The sequence below is a fragment of the Phodopus roborovskii genome, unplaced genomic scaffold, assembly GCF_943737965.1.
Source record: "Phodopus roborovskii unplaced genomic scaffold, PHOROB, whole genome shotgun sequence".
In the NCBI taxonomy this organism is placed as follows: Eukaryota; Metazoa; Chordata; class Mammalia; order Rodentia; family Cricetidae; genus Phodopus; species Phodopus roborovskii.
The window spans coordinates 26,250,503-26,274,338 of NW_026126459.1; the positions used below are offsets into that span (position 1 = coordinate 26,250,503).

The window sequence follows — 23,836 nt, forward strand, 5'->3', positions numbered from 1 at the left end:
TGTTTTTCTCAGCTCTGTTCTAAAATTATAAGAAAGTGGGTGGCAGACTCCCCGGACATGGGAGCTGGTAAGCGAACTCAGGTCTTTCACGGAAAGAGTATGAGCTCCTAACTACTGAGTCATTTTTCCAGTCCACAGAAATTAAAAACAAAATGTATATTATATTAAAATATTTATTTATTGGGTATGAGTACATGTGACACTGCGCACATCTTGGGTATATCACGCAGGACCTATTGGGGGCGCAAGGAATCCGGAATCGGGCAGGACTCTTCTGAGAGGCCAATGCTAAGGGCTGGAGAGAAATAGCACCCCCTACAGCAAGTGTGGATTAGCGGCTGACGGAACCACGTGACCTCCTTCTACCAATAGCAAAGTAACAATCGCTTCCTGCGTTCCCCATGGAAACGACACCGCCCCCAAAGATCCTCCAGCCCCTACCCTTCTGTGGTGAGGTTTTGGCCTTTCATTGAATACTCCGGGTGACAATCAAATGTCCGCTCCTTCTGGCTGGACAGTTCGCTTCCGCGACACGAGAGACCACGCTGAGTGGTCAGCACGCGAAGGCTGGCTTAGCCTTACCCAATGTTGCTTTTCTGGGGCGGGGCCGACTAGAGACTCAGGGCCAATCAGCGGCGACGTCGCTTGTGCGACTCCACGTCGGCAGCAGCTGCGGTCAAGATGGAGGCACTGATTTTGGTAGGAGCTGGAGGGCCGGTGGCGCCGCCGTGGTGTCCAGAGGGTCCGGGAGGCGGGGTTTAGCAGCTGGGGCCGAGAGAGGGGAGTTCCGGGCAGGCGTCGGGGGCCGAAGCTCTCGCTATCCGAGGAATGCGAGTGTGGCCTACATGGGACCTAGAGCAGCGGTTCGGAGTAGGAAGCCTTGCCGAGAAGAGGGCAGAGTCGGTGGCAAAGTTGAAGAGAGCATGCGGGGTCCTTAGAACAGTTCTGAATGTGCTGGATGGGGCTCCTTCAAGTTCTCCCAAGTGCTTAGCGTTGTGGATCACACCTACTTGAATTTCCCCAAACCATCATATGCCCCCCCCCCAGACTCCCCGAAGTTGCAACAACAGAATAGAGGTGTTCTGTCAGCCTCAGATAACGCCTCGTGGTGGTCAGAATTCGATTTTCTATTGGTAATTCCAAATCATGTTGCTCATGGATTCGGTTTCCTTTTAATCCTTAATATATATATATAATTCTGTTATGATTGAGAATCAGCACTCCGCAAGTTCTGGAATACCTGGTAAAGCTAGTATAGTTTTTGGAATATTTTTCCTGACTCCATGTTCTGTCCTCCTTTTCCCTCCTCCTTCAGACTTTAGGAACTTGTAATGTAGGGTCCATTGTCAGACTTCGTCTTCTGGTTACATGAGAATTGTGGTGGCTACAGGAGTGCATTAGCTTTCTTGTCTGTTGGTCACTTCTGCTTGCTCAAATAAAACACTACCCCTTTAGAACAGGACCAGGGCATTTCTTTCAAGTGCATTGGTGGGCTGCCTATCTGTGTCTGTGTTTTAGTGTAGGAATTTAACTTCCAGCTTCTTTCCTTGAGTTGGATTCCAGGAATGTTTCCATAGAGTCTTCCTTGACTCCCATTTTCCTTAGATTGCTTATATGTATACATGCCAAACCTTGGTCAGTAAAAGAAAAGAACAAGTTTTGCCTTCTCTCCTTATGAAAAGAAAGAGTGAAAGAGTGTATTTTTTTTTTTTTTTTTTTTTTTTTTGAGACAGATTCTTTCTCTCCCTCCCTCATTCCTTGAAGCCCCAGTTATCCTGGAACTTACTGTGTAGACCAGGCTGGGCTCAAACTCACAGAGGTTTGCCTACCTCTACTTCCCAAGTGCTGGGATTAAAGGTATGTGCCACCACACCAACTTGTTTTAGTTTTTTGAGTGAGAGCTTCATATAGGTCATACTGGAATCAACTTGGCTGCATAGCCAAGGCAGACCACCATGCCCACCTGATGTTTATGTGGGAATTTGAACTCTGATTTTCACATTTGTGTGGTAAGCACTTTAACCACAGACCCATCTGCCTATACCTTCTTCCCTTCTTTCAAATGTCAAAGAGAATTTATTCTCATTATAGGAGTTGGGCAAATTGAAGCAAAATGCTTACATCTTGAGTAATTTGTTTTAAGTACTTACTGTACCAGTCAGTTAACGAATTTTTTACATCTGGTAACAGATGTGGATAAAATCTGTGATTGGTTTCCTTGGACATTTTTAAACTTTTTAATCAGATGTGGAGGCTCACACCTATAACCCCAGCTGAGGTTGAGGCTGAGGCCATATTGCTGCTAGTTTGAGGTCAGCCTGGGCTATGGAGTAAGATCTTGTCTCATAAAACCAAAATTAACCGGGTGGTGGCAGCAGCAGACGCCTTTAATGCCAGCACTTGGAAGGTAGAGGCAGGCGCATCTCTGTGAGTTTGAGACCAGCCTGGTTTACAGAATGAGTCCCTGGGGCAGCTAGGGCTGTTACACATATAAACCCTGTTTCGAAAAACAAATAAACAAACAACAACAAAAAAAAAAACCCCAACCAAAATGAATTTAGTGGAGCCAGCTTAAAGAATGAGGAATGGGCCAAGCAGTGGTGGTGCATGCCTTTAGTCTCAGCACTCAGGAGGCAGAGGCAGGCGGATCTCTGAGTTCGAGGCCAGCCTGGTCTACAGTGGTAGTTCCAGAACAGCCAGAGCTACACAGAGAAACCCTGTCTTGAAAAAACAAAAAAGAGTAAGGAAGGTGACACTTGAGGGTCCCTTTCACCGTTGGTTCTGTTGGGCTGAGTGTAGTACGATGTTGAGAGCACGTGGTCTAGCTGACTTTAAAGGCCCTACCTATATTTGGCCCCTAGCACAGGGATAGTTGAAGTTATGTGGGCAATGTCTGTCATTTCTCTTTGTTCTCCGTCCGTTGGCACTGAGTGGTCTCTCAGCACGGCTCTTCCTTGTTCTCCCACTCTCAGCAGAACTGACCTGCTGCGTGCACTAACAGATCCTTGCTAACTCCCTTGCTCGCCTTTTACCTTTAATTTTAAAACTATGCTGAGTCCTTGCTACTAGCACACTTTTCAGTGAAGCACAGTAGCAAAACTCCATTTTCCATTTTGGTTTCTTTGTTCTCCTGGAACAGATTTCTATTTTTTGAGACAGTCTCATTATGTAGTCAGGGCTGGGCTTGAATTTGTAATCTCCTAGCTTCACCAAGTTTCTCTCTGATGTTTCTCTAGGTTCTTACACTTCTTCAGTGTGCAGAATTTTCCTTAAGTTTTTGTTGAGGATAAAATACCTACAGGCAGCTGGGGGTTGTAGCTCCTGCCTTTAATCCCAGCACTCGGGAAGCAGAGGCAGGCTGATCTCTGTAAGTTTGAGGCTAGGCTGGTCTACAGAGTGAGTTCTAGGACTGCTGGGGCTACACAGAGAAAAAAAAATAAACAACCCAAAATGTTGTGTGCGTGTATACATACAAATATATGTGTGTGTATACACACACACACACACATATACACACACATACACACGTCTTCTGACCTTGGGCCTCAGGTATATAGGTGATGCACACATATCCAGGCAAAAACAATCATACACATAAAATAAATCTTGAAGGAAAAAAAAGCATAGCAGCTTTAGCTTATAATCAAACTTGTTTAATCTTCCTTCAGTCCTTTGACACTTGGTTCCTACCCTGGCCTGGCCTTAGCCTCTGCTGGCCCTCCTTTCCTCAATTGTTAGTTGAGGAATCTGCAGGTCGAAATTCTCCATTTATAATCTGGAATCTTAAAGTTAATAAGTTAGGCTTTTCTTTGGCCTTTGCTATCTTTTCACCCTCAAAGCTGAATTACTATAGTAGTTCAAATTCTTAAAACCTTTGTACATAGATTTTTTTTCTTCCAGGTTTTAATTTCTGAGTTCTTTTCCTGTGTGTTATAGATTAGACCTCAATTCTATCCATTGTCTCCCTTAATATTTTATACTAAAACTGACAGAATTCTGATTCCCACATCTCATTCAAATATCAGGCCATCTAAAGTGCACTAGGATGTACATGTATCTGGAGGAGGAAGCTGTGGGACACATCAGTGACTCAAAGGTTGATATTGTCTCAGTGGCCTTTGCTTCCTGAATCATCTTAATGGGGCCTTTGTTAAATTCCTTTGGCACTAACAGTAGAGGTACTTGGCCTAAATGCTCCCTCCTCCTGCTTTGGGCATAGGTATCAATTACATTAAGCCCCAAAGCACTCCCATCTCGTTCCTGGCAGTCCCCTGTGCCTCTCTCCCAGCTGTGTCCTTGCTGGTGCTTGGCCCCTCCATTTCGTTAGGAGAAGCAATCTCCTCGTTCCTGTGCTGTGGAGATATATTTCTCAGCCAGGGCTTGAGCAGTGCCAGCACTGCCCCCGGTGAGGTCCCTGGCAGCCATAAAAATTTTTATTGTGATTATGTTGGTGTCCGGGTGTCCATCTGGGTTATTGCACACCTAGTTTAATTGATTGAAGTTTAATTTATTGACACTTCAAATTAAATGATCAGAATAAACTGTGCTGTTACTCTGGCCGGCTTGTTTTAATGGTTGATTGCTGGAAGCAGACCTTGGCTTGAACTAAAACCCCCAAAGAGTAATTGACGCTGCTTCTAACTCTCCCCATGTCTTGCCCTCCAAGAAGACCTCGTTATAGATTTCCGACATATTTATTTATATATATATATTCTCCCTCTCCTTCACAGTGGTGGGAAAGAGTTGGTCCCTGGCAAGGTATAAATTACATCAAAGGTCTAGGGGAATCATCACATGGTCAGAAGGGGAGGAGGAGGCCTCTACATAAAGAAAACCAGACCCTGGAGAAGCCAGGTCCTCTCTGGGAGGCAGATTGTAAGTGCAGCTGCCCACCTGTGTGAGGAAGCCTCAAGGCCAGTTAGGCTCTTTCTCATCTAGGTTCTTACTACTGTTTCTCACTCCATTGGTTTTGGGCAGAGTGGTTTTCTCCCACAGCAGACTGTTAGGTTTCTTCTGTCCTTAGAATGCCTAGCCTCTGTCACCTTCATTTCTTCAGGAAATCCTTTTGTGTAACTTAACTCATATGCTGCAGGTAAAGCTTATCTTGGTGTTGGGCATGTAGCTCAGTTGGCAGAGTGCTTAACTAGCACTCCATAATCGGGCCTGGCTGTTCACACCTATAATCTTAATACTCGGAACAGGAAGAGCAGAAATTCAAGGTCATCCTCAGCTACATAGGAACTTGAAGCCGTCTGGAATACATGAGACCCACCCTCACACCCAGAATAAATCAAAGAAAAGCAAGTCTCTCTTACTGGCTTTTTTGCTCTTCTTCCTTACAGTCAGTGAACACGACTCCCTTTGAACCCAATTGTTCTGAATGAGCTCTGTCAGCCAGTCATTCTCAACTCCTTTGTGCATATGTATGGGGAGGGGGGCTCCTAAATATGTAGTTCAGGCTGCCATCAATTTATGATCTTCTTGCCTTCTCTTCCTGTGTGTAGGAATTATGGGTATGTGCCACCAAACCTGGCTTCCTCAGAGGCTGCTTGTCTAGTCTTTAGCTCTTTTTCTCAGGAACAGTTGCAAGAGGGCAGTAGGATTAACCATGATTTAAACTATGGCCAAAGGTGCACTAGAAATGGACCTGCAGCTCCCAGGGCTAAGGAAGCTGAGTCAGAAGGACTCCTGGCCTTGAGACTAGGCTGAAAACTGAAGTAAAATCTTGCCTTGAAAAAGAAGTGAAATTCCCATTAAGAATTTAAGTGTTCTAGCCAGGTGGTGATGGCGCATGCCTTTAATCCCAGCACTCAGGAGGCATAGGCAGGTGGATCTCTGTGAGTTCGAGACCAGCCTGGTCTACAAGAGCTAGTTCCAGGATAGTCTCCAAAATCACAGAGAAACCCTGTTTCAAAAAAGAAAGAAAAAAAAAAAAATTAAGACTTGGCTGAGCAGTGGTGTTGCAAGCTTTTAATCCCGGCACTCGAAAGGCTGAGGCAGGTAGATCTCTGAGTATTGGAAGCCAGACTGGTCTATATATGGAGTTCCAGGACAGCCAGAGCTACACAGAAAAACCTTGTCTCAAAAAACGAAAAGAGGAAGGAAGGAAGAAGGAAAAGAGAAGAAAGGGAAGAAAAAAGAAAGAAATTAAGACTTTTAGGGTGTCTTAAATTTAGATGTCCAGCCAGGTGTGGGCACACACCACTTTTCTATTACTGGGGAGGTTTAGCTCTCAGATTGCAAATTCCAGGCTAAATGGGCTATACACTGAAACCCTATCTCAAAACAAAATATCCAAGGGCTAGGAATATAGTACAATGATGTAATACCTGCCTAACATGTACTTGACCTTGGGTTCCATCCATCTCTAGCACTGGAAAGAAAACAAAAGATGCCTCTAGTCCCATTTGATTATTTTTTCCCCTTTGCTAAATAATATATAAATGTGGGCTTCTTAATTAGCCAATTCATATAGTAGGATGTTTGATGTAGCCCTCAGGTCTGGCTGATTCCAGCTTTCTCTTTTCACCTGATTTCATCAGTACCACCTCATTTTTGTGAATCTTTTACTTTGGTAATGGCTGAAGAGTTAGGAACTGTGTAACCCTTGTGGAGGAAGTTCTGCAGCTAGGTGTCCTGAGCTTTCAGGAAATACCTGGGAGTCTGGAGAGATGGCTTAGCACTTAAGAGCATTTGTTGCTTTTATAAAGAATTCAGGTGTTCCCAGCACCTATAGTATATCACAGCCATCTCTAACTCCAGTGGTTACTCAGACATGTAAAATAAGTCTTTTAAAAAAGAAAAGCCAGGTGGTGGCGCCTCACACCTTTAATCCCAGCACTGGGGAGGCAGAGGCAGGCCGATCCCTGTGAGTTCAAGGCCAGCCTGGTCTCCAGAGCTACACAAAGAAACCCTGTCTCTGGGAAAAAAGAAAAGCAAAGACCTGGTACTTTGCATTTCCAAAGAACTTCAGGCTTGGTTAACTTGTCCAGTTTGAGCACCAAAGATGGCCATCGAATACTGGGGTGGGAGTGGGGTATGGTGCTAATCCTTATTCTCCCTGCAAGCTGTGTGAGGTCCTTGGTCATGTTAACTTACAAAGGTCACATATTTTTATTGAAGTTGTTAACTGGCTAAAGGGAAATCACTTATTTTCTCAACTTTTGCTTTTCATGTTCTTTTTTCTCTTTTTGGCTCTTTTGAACAGGATCTCACTATGTAGTTATAGCTGGCCTAGAACTCACTATGTAGACCAGACTGTCTTCAAATATGCAGAGCCCAGTCTGCCTCTGCTCTTCACATGAATCTTATCTTCTGAGGAAAAATCATTTAATCCTAAACCTAGTCTATGAAATCATAACTATGTGGTGTGTTTTTTCGATGGGAACAAGGTCCATAGATTTTTTTATCAGCTTATCACAGGGTCTGTTGTAATTAAACAACAACAACAAAAGCATTAACTTTAGCTGATCTAGGTTAAGCCTTTTACTTTTATGAGTATGAAGTTGAATCTCAGAGACAGGGAGAGGAAAACGAGTTAACGTCTTACCCAGAATTCAGAGACTTCAGCTCCTCTCACTGGCAGAAATTGTGTCCTGTGACTGTGCTTCCATGTTTCCGATCTATATCTATATCTATATCCTATCTATATCTAGGAAGGTGTGGGGGTAGGTATGAGTGCATGTATGTAGGAGGCCAGAGGCTAACCTTAGGTGCCATTCCTCCTCAGCAGCTGTCTACCTGGTTGTTATTGTTGTTTACCTTTTTGATTTGGATAGGCTGGCTGGCTAGTGAACCCAAGGGATCTTGTCATCTTTGTCAACTCACCCCAGTGCTGGGATCGACAATACATGTGATTAAGTGCACTTGGATTTTTTATGTGGCTCCTAGGGCTCAAACTCATGTCCTCATGCTTGCATGACAAGTATTTGAAGATGGAGGTTTCTGTTCTGGCAGAACACTGTTCAGCCCCAAATAAACACACAGACACTATATTATAAAACTGTTGGCCAATGGCTAGGCTTCTTATTGGCTAGCTCTGTCTTAATTATTAACCTATAACTACTAATCCTTGTATTTCTACATGGCCTTATCTTACCAGAGAACTCCTGGCACATCCTATCATCTGAACGTGGCGTCTCTCCAAAGCCTCTCTCTCTGCCTTCTCACTCTTTCCTCTTGTAGCCCCGCCTATCCTTCCTACCTGGCTATTGGCCAAACAGTGTTTTATTCATCAACCAATAAGAGAAACATACACACACACACACACACACACACACACACACACACACACACACATATATATATATATATATATCCCATCAAGTATTTTCACCAACTGAGCTATCACCCCAGATCTTGTATTTTGATATTTTATTGTTTTTTTAGACAGAGGCTTGTAAACTTGTTATATAGCTGATGGTCTTGAACTTGTGATGTGATCTTCCTACCTCTACATCTTGATTGCCACTAGAATTGCAGATATGGTACCATGTCAGGTTTTATGTAATACTGGGGTTTGAACCCAGGGCTTCATGCTAGGCAAGCACTACAACTGAGCCATAGTCTCAGTCTCAGTTCCTAAGAATATTCTTCTTTTCTTTCTTTTTTTTTTTTTTTTTTTTTTTTTTTTTTTTTTTGTTCTTGTTTTTGTTTTTTGAGACAGGTTTTCTCTGTGAAGCCTTGGATGTCCTGGAACAAAGTAGACCAGGCTGGCCTTGAACTCACAGAGATCTGCTTGCCTCTACCTCCTGAATGCTGGGACTGAAGGTGTACTCTACCACCGCCCAGCTTTGTTACAGTTTTTAATTGGTCACATGCATTGCTAAGCCAAGGCACCCCTCCCCCTTTAGCTATGGCCCCAAGAATATCTTTGTAAGTAGAGAATGAAGAACTTTCCAGGGATCTCAACCAGATTTCTTTTTTCAAATTTTATTTTATTTTATATGTACAAGTGTTGTCTTCACACAAACTTGGAAACCATGTGCATGCAGTACTTTTAGAGATCAGAGGATGGTGTCACCCCACTCCCTCACCCCCCAAACTGGGAGCTGAGGCCTGAACCTGAGTCCTGTGTAGGTAGGAGAAGCAAATACTCTTAACTTCTGAGCCATCCCTTCTGATTCTTAGGCCTTTTGGTTTTGTCACCTAAGTGAATCAAATAGTCATAGTTCTAAAATATTCTGTTTCTTGTTCTACACTTTGTTCCTCCAAGCTTTTTGGTGTCATACAAAAATCTTACCCAAGTATTCTCTTACCGTTTATATATTGCCAATAGACTTAATTCCATAGTTTATTGTTGTTTGTACTTGTTTTGAGACAAGGTTATTTGTCCCAGCTGTCCTAGAGTTTGCCAAGTTGCTGAGGATGACCTTGAACTTCTGACCCTTCTGTTTCTACTACCTGCATTCTAGGCTATATGTGCCGCTACTGTTAGCTTTCCATGTTTTCTTTTCTGAACCTATTCCTATTAGTTTTACTTAAAATACAAAGTACACATAAATAGAGTTTGGTAGGGGTTCTTTTGTTGTTGTTGTTTTTCTTTGTTTTGATTTGTGTGTGTGGTTGAACACAGAGTCTCACACCTTAGGCAAACACTCTACCCAAATAGCTTGGGCCTAAAACAACTGGCTTTCTGGCACCGATTGCTTTAGGCTACAAGTCAGCAAGAAGGCCCACAGAGGGCAGCACTGGAAAGGACTCTTCTCCCTCTAGCCCTCCCAGTATGGGTTGTGGGCCTCCCAGACTTGATTTTTCAGCCAGGCTTCATGAGTCCCTGATTGAGATCAGACAGCTTTTTGCAGCAGCCTAGTTGCTTGTTGGATGGCATTTCAGCTGTCCTGAGGATGAGGACAGCTTTCTAGTTTTCTTGATAATAAAAGCAGACATGAAAATCTATCCTCCCACAAGCCAGTCTGCCTATCCATCATTTCCAGGTACTATTAGCATTTGAGGTGAAGTTCTGTTATACACTCAGGCTGTGGCTCTGAAAGTCAGTGCATCACAGAACTTTGTCTCGAAAGCTTTCTAGCAGCTGCCCATTTGGGAAGTGAGAGGGAAGAATAGATCTTTCCAGTCCTTTGAGTATGGTCCTAAGATTGTAGGGTCTTTTTCGAGAGTAAGCATTTAATGTATTACAAGGTCAAAGCCTAGTCCATTGTACTGGGAGCTCATTCTCAGTATCTGGGAGTTATTTATAAATGTGCCCTTTGCAAAACTTGGAATGAAATTATATTATCAGTAATGGCTTCTGGAGCCTTTAAACTGACTGGTTTTATGATATGAAGGAAACTCTCAGGCTTCCCCACTCCTGAGAGATGAAGGCCATAGAGTGAAGAGGGCCCAGCCTGAGTTAGGAGGTAGTAAGAGAAGTAAGGAGAGCTGGCTCTACTGGAGCAGATTGATGCCTTCTATTGGCATTCCTTCCCCTGCCTAAGCCCTCAGCTTTCCTTGTTGGGGCCTCTCTTTTGCAAATCTGAAATGATCAGATCTTTGTCCTGCCTTCCCTCTGTTCCAGAACCTTAGTGCCTGAAAGCTGGTCTCCTTCTCCTTACCCTGTCTTTTATCCTGCCCAAGAAGACTCTGTGTTGTTTCTGTTTTGAGGTTCTTTGGTTGTATTGTCTAGGAAGCCAGTGAAAAGAGCCAGGAGCAGATCCCTGGGCTATGTTTCTCAGTTGTCAGTGTGGCTGTTTAGGTGCTTAGACAGTGTTGGCCACAAGAATGTTGGCTCTCCTACTTGGCAGGTGGCCATTAGGGATTTTGGCATTCGATGGGGTGGGGGTGGGGGGATTGTACTCCCATTTCTTTCTGGAATGCCAAACTCTGGCTGTAAGAATAGTCACAAATGCCAGATTAAGGTCCAATTTCAATTTGTGGGCAGCTAGTCCTCTAAGGTTGCCGTGAGTGTGGATGGAGGGGCATATAACCATTTCCCTCTATTGGCCCTTTTTGTCTATTAAGGAAACTCATTCCCATTGAGGGCTCGATTTTGGTACTTGGGCAGCCAAGTTACTATAGAACAGAGCCTACTCTGTGTGGTGATCTTTCTGTGTGGAGCTTTTTAGACTAAGAAGACTTCCAGACAGCACAGTTCCCCGGTTGCAGAGGAGGTGCTCCTGTCTGTAATTCTAGAGAACAGTGTGTCTGGGGTGGGCAGTTTTAAGTGTGTCAGAGGAGAGGGTAGGTTGGTGATAATATCACCCCAAAATAGTCTCATTATAAAATCCACTTAACTGTAATAATCCAGTTCTAGAACATCGGCACAAGAGATTTCTTTTTTAATTTTACTCTCAATTTTGAACAAATGTTGAGAATTCAGAATGTGCCAGTCATTGCTCTGGAAAACAAAGCTTAGATTTCGTAGGTCATTTTCTTTTTCTTTTTTGAGACAGAGTTTTTCTGTGTAACAACCCTGGCTGACCTGGAACTCTGTAGAGCAGGATGGCCTTTAACCCAGAGATCTCTCTGCCTCTGCCTCTGCCTCTGCCACCCAAGTTCTGGGACTAAAGGTGTGTGCCACCATTACCTGGCTCTTATCCCTCCTCCTCCTTTTAATTTATTTTATTTTTCTGTGCATTGGTGTTTTGCTTGCATGTGTCTGTGTGAGGGTGTCAGATCCTGTGGAACAGGAGTTACAGGCAGTTGTTAGCTTGTGTGTGGATGTTGGGAATTGAACCCAGGTCAGTGTTCTTAACTGATGAGCCATTCTCCAGCCCTCTTATCCCATTTTCAAAAGACTGGGTTATAGTGATCTGGAGAGAGAGGTCAGCAGTTAAGAGTACTGACTTTTGCTAGGCAATGATAGCATGTGTCTTTAATCACAGCAACTTCAGAGGTAGAGACAGGTGGATCTCTGAGTTTGAGGTCAGCCAGGTCTACACAGAGAAACAACACACTGGCTTTTAAACTGGGTGGTATAGTGGTAAACACCTTTAATTCCAGCACTGGGGAAGCAAAGGCAGATGGGATCTTTGTGAGTTTAAGGACAGCCTGGTTTACAAAGTTTCAGGACAGCCAGAGGCACATAGTGAGACACTGTCTCAAAACTAAATAAATAAATAAATAATTTTAAACAGGCACTGGCTTCTTTTATAAAGGACTGGAGTTCAATTCTAGCACCCACATAGCAACTGTAATTCTAGTTTTAGGGATACTCTCTTCTGGTCTCCAAGGGCACTAACCATATAAGTGGTGCACAAACAATACATGTAGACAAAACACCTATACACATAAAATAATAATGTAAGTGATGGCATTTAGGAGGCAGAGGCAGATGGATCTTGTGGATTTGTGGCCAGCCAGAACTACATATTGAGAGACCCTATAAAATAATAAGTAAATAAATGTTAGAAAAACCTGGGTTAATCCCCACTTCTCTTGAGCTGGGGTTGCTTTTCTACATGGAGCCCCACCCATCCTGGAACCTTGCTTTACCTCTATATGGCTGCTATTTCTGGATCCTTGCAATGATTCTTTCTTGTGCCTTGTGTCTTTGTTAAATGCGTTTAGAAGATGGGTGAGTTTCCTTAGACCAAGAAAGCAAAGCAGTCTTGCCTTGGCACAAGAAATAGCAGAAAGTATTTATTGGTGAGGTCTTCAAATAATGTGAGCGACAGAGGCCTTCTGTACACAATGTCAACTCCTCTTTCTTTTCCCTTCTAAAGGTTGTGAAGATAGGGGAGGGATTTAGTAAAACAGCTTTTCCTAAGTCATCTGTTTGCAGTTGAGGAAAGGTATAAATATAACCATTGGAGCTGAGGCTGTATGCAGTGCCTTTGTGAGCCAGTGTCAGCAATTCTGTTTCATTTTGGGATTTTGTTCTGTTTTGTAGGGGAGTGGCTGGGAATTAAACCCAGGGCCCCCTGCATACTAAACATGCACTGTAGCACTGAGCCACACCTCTAAATTTTAGTTCCATTCTTGGTAGTGAAAGAAACTTCTCTGTTAATTACCTCCTGGACCTTGGGCTTCTCAAATATTTTTCTTTTTACCTCACTTAAGATTCAGGTTGATTTTTATTGTAGCAGGCTAAGTAATAATGGTGCATATATAGCAGAGGAAGGGTTTCATACCTGAGTTTTTGAATGGTGTCAGTCTTAGGGAACTGGTGTGTGTATGTGTATACATGCATTCACGTGTGTATACAATGCTTTCCTTCTGCTGTGTATGGATGGTTTAGAATGGCTTGCTTTAAGCATCTGCTTTGGGACACCAGTGACTTCTAAATATGCAACCTTCTTTCATATGAGGAGTGCTCATTCATTAGCATGGTCACATTCCATGCCCATCTGTGATTTGGAAAATGACTGGCATTAGGACCTGGAAATAACAGCGTGACCTACCTTGATGAAGGCCTATGAGTCAGACTGTTTCTCTGAGTCTGTTTTTGAGCCCTCCCTCAGTTTTCAGTTCATCCTCCATTTGGTTATCCTCAGTGGGAGGTATTGGGCCTGACCATGCTGCAGTAGGAGGACACAAACAGACCCCTGTGTGACCCTTTGCAGCCCAGTGGGACCATGAAAGGAAGGGTATTAATGGGCTTGCTAGTAGTGGTGGAACCCTCAAAACTGAAGGTGTGTTCATGTTCCTTCAGGAGCCCTCCCTGTACACTGTCAAGGCCATCCTGATTCTGGACAATGATGGAGACCGACTCTTTGCTAAGGTGAGATTTCCTTTCATATTCATTTAGGAGCAGGATAGAGACATTGGAGACTTAAATGTTGGCATTGGTCCTACTAACTCTAATTCTTCAGGAGTATGATTTTGAGAATTCTTCTCTCTTGCCTTGACCACTCCAGATAAATCCAAGTTGGCAATCTTCTGTCCCTTAGAGTGCTCTCTTCTTTCCTGCTGTGCTCAGACCCTGAACTTCCTCTGTCAACCTATTTAGGGCAGGAGAGAACTTTAGAACCTTAGCTCCAAAACAAAACACTGTCTCAATGTTAGAAGTGCCTGTCTATGTCCCATCTGCCCCTTCCCCTTCTGCCCCTCCCTCTTACCTTGTCACTCAGCCTGAGTTTGTCCAGGGAGTATTCCAGTTTCTGACTTGTAGCCCTTAGTTTGTAGTCCTCACCATGCTGCGTGCCCCATGAGGTGTTGTAACTTTGGATGGATTGAGAAGAAAAAGGACACCCCTCTCCTCCATTCTCCCCCTCCTGTAGAAATGTCTTCTGTCCCTGGTGTATTAACTCTGGGCGAGCAGAGCATAAATCAATCAGCAGGTGGAGATTAGTTAGAATTCACCAGCTGTTCCTCCCTGTAATTGGATGTAACTATGCAGGACACCTTTGGAAACAGTTATCCAGTAACTAAATGCCAGACCTGTCATAGGTCTTCAGCTGACTGCGACGGATTAGCCCCTAAAGAGCAGGCGATTTAGCAGCCTCCATCTTTACCCCCTTGCTAGGAGTGCTTGGGAGTGGGCTCAGTGAAGTGCTCCACTGCCCTCTTCTCAGCAAGCAGAAAGAGCCAAGATGTGCAGGAGAATAGGGCATGGACTTGCCTTGCTATGGAAGAGATTTGTATGGCCTTTCTCCATTGCTTAGTAAGAGTGGTCTTCCAGCCAGGCGGTGGCCCACACCTTTAATCCTAGCACTTGAACACTCAGGAGGCAGAGGCTGGTAGGTCTGAGTTTAAGGCCATTAGGGCCTACAAAGCGAGTTCCAGGACAGCTAGAGCTATGCAGGGAAACCCTGTCTAGAAAAACCAAACCAGCCCCCCCACTCCCACCCCACCCCACCCCACCCCACCCCTCACCACACACACAAAGGACTGGTCTTCCTGCATTGAGGGAGAGTCTGAGGAAGCACCTCTGCACTGGTGTTGCTTCTTTCTTCAGCACTGACCCTGACAAGGGCAGCTCCTAGGAAGCATATGGTGGAAGTCTTCCTTAGGAGAGCTGACAGGTCTCTGCCCTGAGTCTTAGAAATGGCATGTGGGACCGAAGGGTTAATGACAGCACAGTCCTTTCCTTTCCTTTTTTTCCCCCCACATTTTGTGTGTGTGTGTGTGTGTGTGTGTGTGTGTGTGTGTGTTAGAGAAGGCCAGAGAACAACTTTTAGAAGTTGGCTCTCTCCTACCTTGTGGGTTCTGGAGATCAAATCAGATTGTGAAGCTTGCCAGCAAGCACTTCTTCTCTCCCTTTTTTTCTTCCTTTTTCCCTTTCTTCCCCCTCCCTCCCTCCCTGTTGTTCCCTGCCTCTGTAGTCCTTTCTTCTCTATCTTAGTATTTCTTCCCCACCCCATGCCTTGAAGGAGACATACAAGATGCCAGAGTAGAATAGTCACTAATCATCTGGGCTCACAGTCATGATGACCCAACCCTGTCTCCTTTCTCTTCGACTAGTACTATGACGACACCTACCCTAGTGTCAAGGAGCAGAAGGCCTTTGAGAAGAACATTTTCAACAAGACCCATCGGACAGATAGTAGGTCATTCTCCTTCACTATTCCCTGTGTTGGGGGGAACCACAAGCACGGGAAGGGGGTGTCAGCAGGACTGCAGAAAAAGATAAAATGACTCGGCCTCCTCTTTCTTTTTTCCTCCTCCCCTCATATAATAAACTCTTCAGAAATATAATGGGGAGGTGAGTGTACCTCACGCGGGAATACCGTGCTAGAAGCTTGGCTGTTAGCTACCTGTCTAGTCCCTGGATTTATGAGCCTCACTTGACAAATTTAACTGCAGCCCTGCTTATTGTACCGCATCCATTAGGGCAGGTAAATGGAAGCCTGTAAAGGTGACCGCTCTGCATTTTTACCTCCAAAGGATCGCTGATACCCTGCCTCATACACAGGGAGGGAAGTGGTGCAGTGGGGGAGGAAGGGCTCAAGAACACACATTTAGACTCCCTGAGTTTCTGCGTCCCTTCTGCTGACCCCTAAACAATAGATAGCTTTAGTGCTTGGAGGTCATTACAGTTGGCCTTTGCTTGGCCCTCACAGCTGTCCCCAGGGATTCACAGGGACTCCTGTTTTGCCTCCTTTTCTCCCACTATTCAGTTTCTGCTTTCTTTCCCAAGGTGAAATTGCCCTGTTGGAAGGGCTGACAGTGGTCTATAAAAGTAGCATCGATCTCTATTTCTATGTGATTGGCAGCTCCTATGAAAATGAGGTGAGAATCTGCCCATTTGCTATCTCTGATGTCACTTCTGAAGCAATAGATGGGACACAGCCATTGGTTTTGAGCTTTGGAGAGCCACATACCTCTGATGTCTGGCAAGGTCATAAAGAAGTCTGTTAGAGATCCCTGTCAGCCTTACAAAATGGCCTAGCCAAAGAATCAGTCAAAGAGGAAGTTTTCCCAGGTCTTTTTTTTTTTTTTTTTTTTTTTTTAAGGGGCAGGATCTTACTATTTAACAGGCTGTTTTCAAATCACATCTATATTCTAGGTGCTAGAATTACAGGCATGAGTCACCATGTCCAATTAGAATGTTTTTTAGTGTCCTTTCCTACACAGTGATGTTTTAGATTTTGTTTGTTTGGTTTTGAGACAAGTGTCACACTGTAGCTCAGACCGCCTTCAAACTCACAGCCGTCCTCTTGACTTAACCTCTCTGATGCTGAGATTCCAGGTGTGAGCCACTGTACCATGTTCCCAGTGTTGTTAAGAGGGACTGTATGTAGGAAAAACTGTTTGTTTCAGGTGACAGCAACTTTTGGGAGTGTAGACAGGTAAATAAGCCACCAGATAATTTTCCATCAGGTCCTGCTGAGCGCTCACTGTCGTGCATGTCCTCTGTGGAGTGCATCGTTTAAGCTTGGCAGCACTTCTGTGGGTTGGAGGCATTGCTGTTTTTGTTTTGCCAACAAGGAAACCAAACCATAAAGAACCATATAAAATTACTTGTATTTGGCTTTTGTCAAATTACAAAAGTAGCTGTTTCATGAGATTCAGCCCATTAACTCTCTCAGGGTAACACATGTAGAATCAGCTGAGATTTAAACCTAGTTCTAACTCAGGAGCCCAAGCTGGGGCTGGAGATTAAGCTTAGTAGTGGAGTGTGTGCGTAGCAAATTTGAAGTCTTGGGTTTGATCCCTAGTACCATTTTTTAAAAGGGCCTCGGGGTGGAGGTGGGCTGGAAAGATAGCTCAACAGTAATGAGCACTGGATGTTCTTCCAGAGGTCCTGAGTTCAATACCCAGCAACTACATGGTAGATCACAACCATCTATACTAGGATCTAATGTTCTCTTCTGGCAGGCAGGTAGGTATACATACAGAGCAGCATTCATACATAAAATGCGAATAAATAAATACATTTTTAAAAAGGACCTCCTGCCACCTTCCTCTGGCCTCAGCCTTTGCTTGCTTTACTAATCTACCAGGTAGCTTGGTAAAGACAGAGATAGGAGCTGGATATGGCTCAGTTGTTAAGAGCACTGCCTGTTCTTCCAGAGGACTTGGGTTTGACTTCCATGTGGCTCACAATTGTCTCTGACTCCAGTCCCAGGAGATCCAGTGCTTTCTCTGGCCTATTTGGGCACTACACACATGTGATACACAGATATATAAATTCAGACAAACATGCACATACATTAAATAAACTAGCTTTTAAAGAAACATAGAGGCAGAGAGGCATGACAGTGTACACCTATGATCCCATCGCTTGGGAAGTATAGTTAGGGATTCAGAATTCGTCTTCAGTTATATAGCTAGTTGAAGACCAACCTAAGCAATGTGGGACACTACCACAAAAAACTAAAAAATACAACAATTGCTTGTTGTTCTTTCAGAGGACTTGAGTTTGGTTCCTATCATCCATGTTGAGCAGCTCACAACTATCTGTAAGGCCTGCTCCAGGGGAATCCAATGCCCTCTTCTGGCCTCTGGGCACCTGTACACATGTGGCATACACACACAAATAAAAATAAATCTTTAATTAATAAAAAGCAAACAGAGAGGATTAAGATACCTTGAGGACTATGTCAGCAAAGTTCTGTTTGAACTTCTACCTTAAAGAAACCTCCACTTAGCTGAGTGGTGCTGGTGCATTTAATCCCAGCAGGCAGGCAAACCTCTGAGTCTGAGGCCAGCTTGGTTTACAGAGCTAGTCCAGGACAGCCAAGGCTATACAGAGAAGCCCTGTCTCAAAAAAAAAAAAAAAAAAAAAAAAAAAAAAGAGAGAGAGAGAGAAAGAAAGAAACCTTCACTTGTGGAATTGTTAATTAGCAGAATTAGCTTCTATGAGAATATGAAAAACCATAGTTCTCTTGCTGTTGTGTTTGCACTTCACATTATGTCTGGTCATTTGTGGAAGCCTGTGCATTTTGCAGAGGAATAAAGTGGAGGGTTTTGCTTTGGGTAGCAGTTTTAGGGCCTTGAACCTTCTGTCTCCTTTCTTAACAGTTGATGCTTATGGCCGTTCTGAATTGCCTCTTTGACTCCTTGAGCCAGATGCTGAGGTGAGCAGACATTCTGTTTAAATTTGGAAGAGAAAGTACCTATCCCTTAGGGCCAGGAATCTGGGAAATGAGAGCCACGTGGGAGAAGTAGTTCAGTGTAAGAAATTGGGCTTGTGGCTTAGCCGTTAAAGGCGAGGCTCACAACCAAAAATATAAGAAATGGGCTTGCTATTTGTGGGCAACTCTCTGGGGTGGGTAGTGGAGAGTATCGTCCTCATTTGGAGTGATCCTTTTACTAAATGATGAAGGAGAGTCCCTTACTAGGGGAGAATAGAATTCTCTCTCCCTTTCCTGCCTCTCCCGTTGGCTGTACTAATGACTGGTAGGCAACTGTTCTACCACCAAGCCACTCACCAAACCTTTTATTGTGTTTTTTCTTTTAATTTAAGACAAAGTCTCACTGTGCTGTAGCCCAGGCAGCCCCTGACCATGTAATCCCTGCTTCAGCCTCTGGAGTAACTGGGAGTACAGACATGCATCATGGTGGCCTGTGCCTACTCTTGTCATATCCAGTGATTCTGACAGTGTTCTGAGCCCCCGGGTGTTTTCCTAGGCTTTGTCCTCTGCTGTTGAAGTCTGGGAAGGACAAGAGGAATGTCCCGGGTGAAACATCCCTACCTTGGGAATGGAGGAAACATTAACCATTACCAGCCAAAGTCTTCCCCTGTACACTGTGCTCTTTGCCCTCTATACCTCCCAGTAGCCCTCTGTTCCCATGCACACAAGCAAGAGAAAATAGAAGATACTTTCTCTGAAAACATTCGAGGCTCTGAACTTAACCCACATCAGCTCCTAAGTGAACGCATTTTAGAAATCCATCCGGAGTAGAACAGCAGGAGCTCTCCGCCCACAAACCAGCAGGCTAAAGGCTCAGGTTTCCTCAGGAAGGGGGATGATTTATTTCCCAGCCAGGTGAATGAATAGACTTCATTTCGGGTAATCTAGAGAAAAGAGTCGTACTGACGGATGTGACAGGCCACATGCACAAACCACCGGATCTGTGGCTGGTGGATGCAGCCCCGGACTGTTCCTAGTCTCTCCTTGCCTTTGTTTTATGGTTTGAAAAGACTGTGGGGGAGGGGAGAGACAGAGAGACTTGAGAAGTTTGTCAGAGCCCCAATGCAGATAGGATTTGCATTCCACACCTTCCACCAACACCAATTCCAGATTGTGAGCTGTGTTTTTGTTTGCTTGTTTGTTTCTTTTACATGCAGCTTCAGCAGCAGCAGCAACTGGATAATGAGCTAGGAGTTAGAAGTTGGCTGTTTGGACTCCCTTTCTAGACATTCTTATCACTATACCTCAGGGGCTCTTTACCTTACTTTTTGGTGTGGATAATGGAGCCAGTTACTGGTCTAGTTTAGGATCCTCTATTCAGGTAGAGGCCCAACATTACTTTCACACAAAACAACCTGATTTTTCTCTTCTTTTGGGGATTTAGGAAAAATGTAGAAAAGCGAGCGCTGTTGGAGAATATGGAGGGGCTCTTTTTGGCTGTGGATGAAATTGTGGATGGAGGGTAAGTTCTCAGTCCTGCCTACATTTGAAGTGGGGAAGGGAGGTGGCTGCCTCTGTTCCAAGTCAAGTGGGCTGACCAGCCAGTGATCCTGACCAATGATCTTCTTTGTGTTTGTAGGGTGATCCTAGAGAGTGACCCCCAGCAAGTGGTGCACCGGGTGGCTTTGAGGGTAAGCAGGAATGTGCAACCGTCGTCTCTCCACACATCCTTCCAAGCCAGGCCTGCTGAGTATAGCCGAGGGTCTGGCTCATAAGTACATCCTATCCTCTCACATGCGTGGACCCTTCTGACCTTTCCATCTCAGTGTACCAGAGAAGCAGAGGAACTTGTTTATGTTTCTAACGTGGTACCTAGCATTTTATATGGTCTTTGCACAAAATGGGCACTTGAATGTAAACATTGAATGAACAAAGAAGTAAAAGAAACCTTAATATTCATGGTTCCGAAACTATAGAGGGGCTTGAGGTTGGCTTATTGTTTTCTTTGAGAATGGATCCAGTCATCAGAGGCATTGGAGTGCTTTTCCTGTCTTAGTCGACAGAACCCTCAGGAAGTACTTATTTGCCAGCACCTCAGCTCTCTTTGGTGCTAGTGACTCCAGAAAGGGGTCTTTGAGTTAATGGTAGGAAGCTTTGTGTCTGCTCAGCAAGATGATAGTGAGTAGAGAATCCACCTGTGAATTGTATGGTGCAGAGATGTCTGAACAGAGTAGGGCTTCCAGTTCCCAGAGTGTCCCAGGTCTGACCTCCACAGAGTGAAGGCTGCCAGTGCTGGGTAATGGGAAGTTTTCTCCCTTAACTGCTGTGGGCTCCATTTGCATAGTTTAATCTTCTCCTCTAACATATGTCTCTATGTGGCAAGAGAGAGGGTCCCCCCCACGCTGGCTTCCCCCCTTCCCCTTCTCAGGCTGCTGTTGCAGCAGTTTATTTCTTCAAATTAACATGCCGTCATTACCCATCAGGCCTTGCAGGATCCATTAAGCTGCCCCTGGCTCCCTCCACCACCCCCTCCATATTGATATTCAGGGAAGGTCTTCTCTGACTAGGGAATCAGGTCCCCCACCCCAGAGTTGAGGGAGGTAAGGATCAGATATCCTGCTGATTACTTGGAATGAAATAAATCTTTTAAGAAGTCATCCTGCCTTTAGGTGGAGGATGGATAAAATGACCCTTTTGTGTTCATAGTCCCTCTGGCCAAGTAAAATTGTGGCTCAGTCTTTGGAAGAAGGGACTGAGAAGTTTTTAGGACATTTGCCTTTGCTTTGGTTTAAAGGAACACTTCTTCCTGTACCAGGCTCCAGTCTAAGTGCTTATCTCTATATTCAGGGTGAAGACGTCCCCCTTACAGAGCAGACCGTGTCTCAGGTATGACTCTCTTCATTCCTCTCCACATGGACAGGGTTACTTTACTACAGAGACTAACTAACAAGAACTCCCAACTGCCTAGTCTGAATTGAGACCTCACACTCAGTGAGGTCCCCTGGCTCCCTCTTATTCCAGAGCACGGGGACTCATTGAACAGTGTCCTCAACCCCCACTGTCTCCTTTTACTGTGATCATGATTGTCAGCCTTGCTCTCTGTACCCTTCAAACCTTCCCTGCCAGATACCTCAGTCAGTGATTTATTCCCCAGCAGAGGCTTGCCTTAAGCAGATGGTCTGTGTGCATGTGAGCACACTCTCCTCTTCTTATTATTCAAATGCGGGCTGAGCTGGAAATGCATATTCTGGAATGTGCAGGCTTTGCAGATCCACTCTTCCTCCTTGACTGCAGATAGACTGTCTACCTACGTTGGGGGCCTACAAGGGAGTGGTTCTTGGTTTGCTCACTAGGAATCCTCACCTTCTGGATGTATGATCCCCTCTTTATAACTGTGTCCAATAACCCCCAGCTTTTTTTTTTTTTTTTTTTTTTCTTTCCTCCCAGGTATACCTCTTCTCTCTTCATCCCCCCAGTGGATTTGAATTCGGGGGGAATTTCCCAAACTGACAACCCTCTAGGGCCTTAGAGAGCTTCCTCCTATTCCTCCACCCTTGGGATTTTCTATCCCCAGTTCTTCTAAGGAGAGGGAAGGCAAGTGTGGGGAAGGAGAGCCTCAGCCTGCTCACTCCCCGAGGCGTGCAAACCCCCCTCAGTGCTGCCTTTGTCTCTGCAGGTGCTACAGTCAGCAAAAGAACAGATCAAGTGGTCCCTCCTTCGGTGAAGATGCTCTGTGCCCAGTTCCTTGCCCCTCAAAAACCCACATCTGCTGTGACTTCTTATCCAGGCCCCCAACAGATGTTCTTAGGGTCATCTTGGAGAATCACAGTGGGCCCTTGCACCTCTATCCTTTCTAGGGTCCCCCTCTCCCTACCTTCCCTCTCAAGGGCAGGTTAGAATGAGGCAGGGGAAACATCCTCTTCCTGCTACCCTGGTCCCCTACCCCCACATTCTCTCCTAGTTCCTTGGCCCTTTTCTATGGCTTACTTAAGATCAAAGCAGGAGAAAGAATGTGCTGAGTGTTTTCCTCCCTGTGCCTTAAGGGCCCTCATCCCAGCAGCACATGTGTCCAGCAAAGGGAGGACACCTTCCTTCAACACAAGTGGGTGTGCAGTGGCAGGGGCTGCGCATCTTTGCCACAGCAGCTTCTCCTTCCTGCTGCCCTGTCCTCTGCCTTGGAAGAGATTAGGAATGGCTTATGGGAGGGGGACAGATCTGCAGAGGAACAGTGACTTAAATTCCTCTGAACTTATACAGTGTAGCCTCCACCATGATCTGGCCCTTCAGCTTCAAAGCTGCTGTGTCTGCACATGAGAACATCCCACTCTAGGTCTGTACCGTACCTCGGCCTGCATCACCTGTGAGGTCATTGCCTGGTGTGGCCTCTGGTATCCTGGAGCAAAGCCAGACCTTGAAACTAAAACTACAGTAGTCTCCCTGGGAAGGAAGGGGCCTCGATGATCCGGGCCTTCTCAGCTCTCACTCACATTCCACTGCCTTGGTTCTGCAATCTGCAGTTGAGCCCTCCCTCTCTGCCTCAGCCTTCCCTGGAAGCGGGGTTCTGGTGCAGCCCCTTTCCTCCAGGGCTTGGATTCCCGTTCTTGGATGTAATGTTGCCCCTTGACCCTACACCTCTGTGAAAACGTCTTAGAAAAACGTTTCCGAGCAAGCATTCTGCCCTCTGCATTGGCTGAAGCGGGCAGACTGGAGGCAGCCTCTTCAAGAAATGGAGTCAGGCGGAGTCCACCTTGTGTGCTGCTGTGCTTCAGGCGAATAAAGTGAATCTCTTCCAAACTGCCTTTGTGTGATGTTTCTGTTCTTCCCTGTTTTGGCAGCTATTCCTGTTCCTCCAACCCCCCCCCCTATAATATTTCTTCCTACCTCAGAGACTCCCCAGCACTCCCTCCTACCCCTAATTTACGGGGCTGTTTGCCTCCTTGGCATCTCTCGGTCCCCTCGCCTGGAAATTGGCGCCAGGGGTGGGGTGGGGATGGTATTTTCTCAGTGGGAGACTCAGGGAACTGAGTTCTCCCCCACACACCCCCAAAGCCAGCTGCCTGCTCCCGCCTCAGCCATTAGTAACCCGGAGACGCGCACCTGCGTGGGGGCTTTCCTCCAGCCCCTACTCCCTTCCCGCACCTCCCATTCCTCTGAAACGGCGCTGAGCGGGTTATTTATCGGAGCCGGTGCTGCTCCAGAAGGTCAGGACGGTGGTGTAAATAACCTCTTCTCGCCATTTCCCCGTCCCTCCAGAGCCTGCTCCCCTCCCCCTCCTCCACCTTTATTCGCACAAATGAATGTGGCTGGGCTGGCGTAGAGCCTGGCCCTGCATCTTAATGGGGCGGTGAGCTCACAAGATGGATTTAGCCAGGGGTTTTATGGTTGCTGCGGCGACAGGAGAATGCTTTGGTTTTCTTTCCCCCTTCCTCTGCAGGATT

At 45.4% G+C, this 23,836-nt stretch overlaps 1 protein-coding gene across 3 annotated transcripts; it reads left to right on the forward strand.

Moving 5' to 3' along the window:
• The first annotated feature begins 535 nt into the window (after positions 1 to 535).
• Copz1 (COPI coat complex subunit zeta 1) lies at positions 536 to 22,243 on the forward strand. Of its 3 annotated transcripts, none has more exons than XM_051190085.1 (9): positions 536 to 699; positions 13,592 to 13,660; positions 15,343 to 15,424; positions 16,019 to 16,110; positions 18,346 to 18,401; positions 19,843 to 19,920; positions 20,038 to 20,089; positions 21,246 to 21,284; positions 21,846 to 22,013. In XM_051190085.1, the coding sequence occupies exons 1-9, from the start codon at positions 682 to 684 to the stop codon at positions 21,906 to 21,908; spliced, it is 549 nt and encodes a 182-aa protein (XP_051046042.1). In that variant the 5' UTR covers positions 536 to 681; the 3' UTR covers positions 21,909 to 22,013. The 3 variants fall into 3 exon arrangements, with proteins under 3 accessions (XP_051046042.1, XP_051046041.1, XP_051046040.1); XM_051190084.1 differs by lacking the exons at positions 536 to 699; positions 21,846 to 22,013 and adding exons at positions 814 to 930; positions 22,075 to 22,243; XM_051190083.1 differs by lacking the exon at positions 536 to 699 and adding an exon at positions 814 to 930 and having other exon boundaries at positions 21,846 to 22,025.
• Positions 22,244 to 23,836: the final 1,593 nt, after the last annotated feature.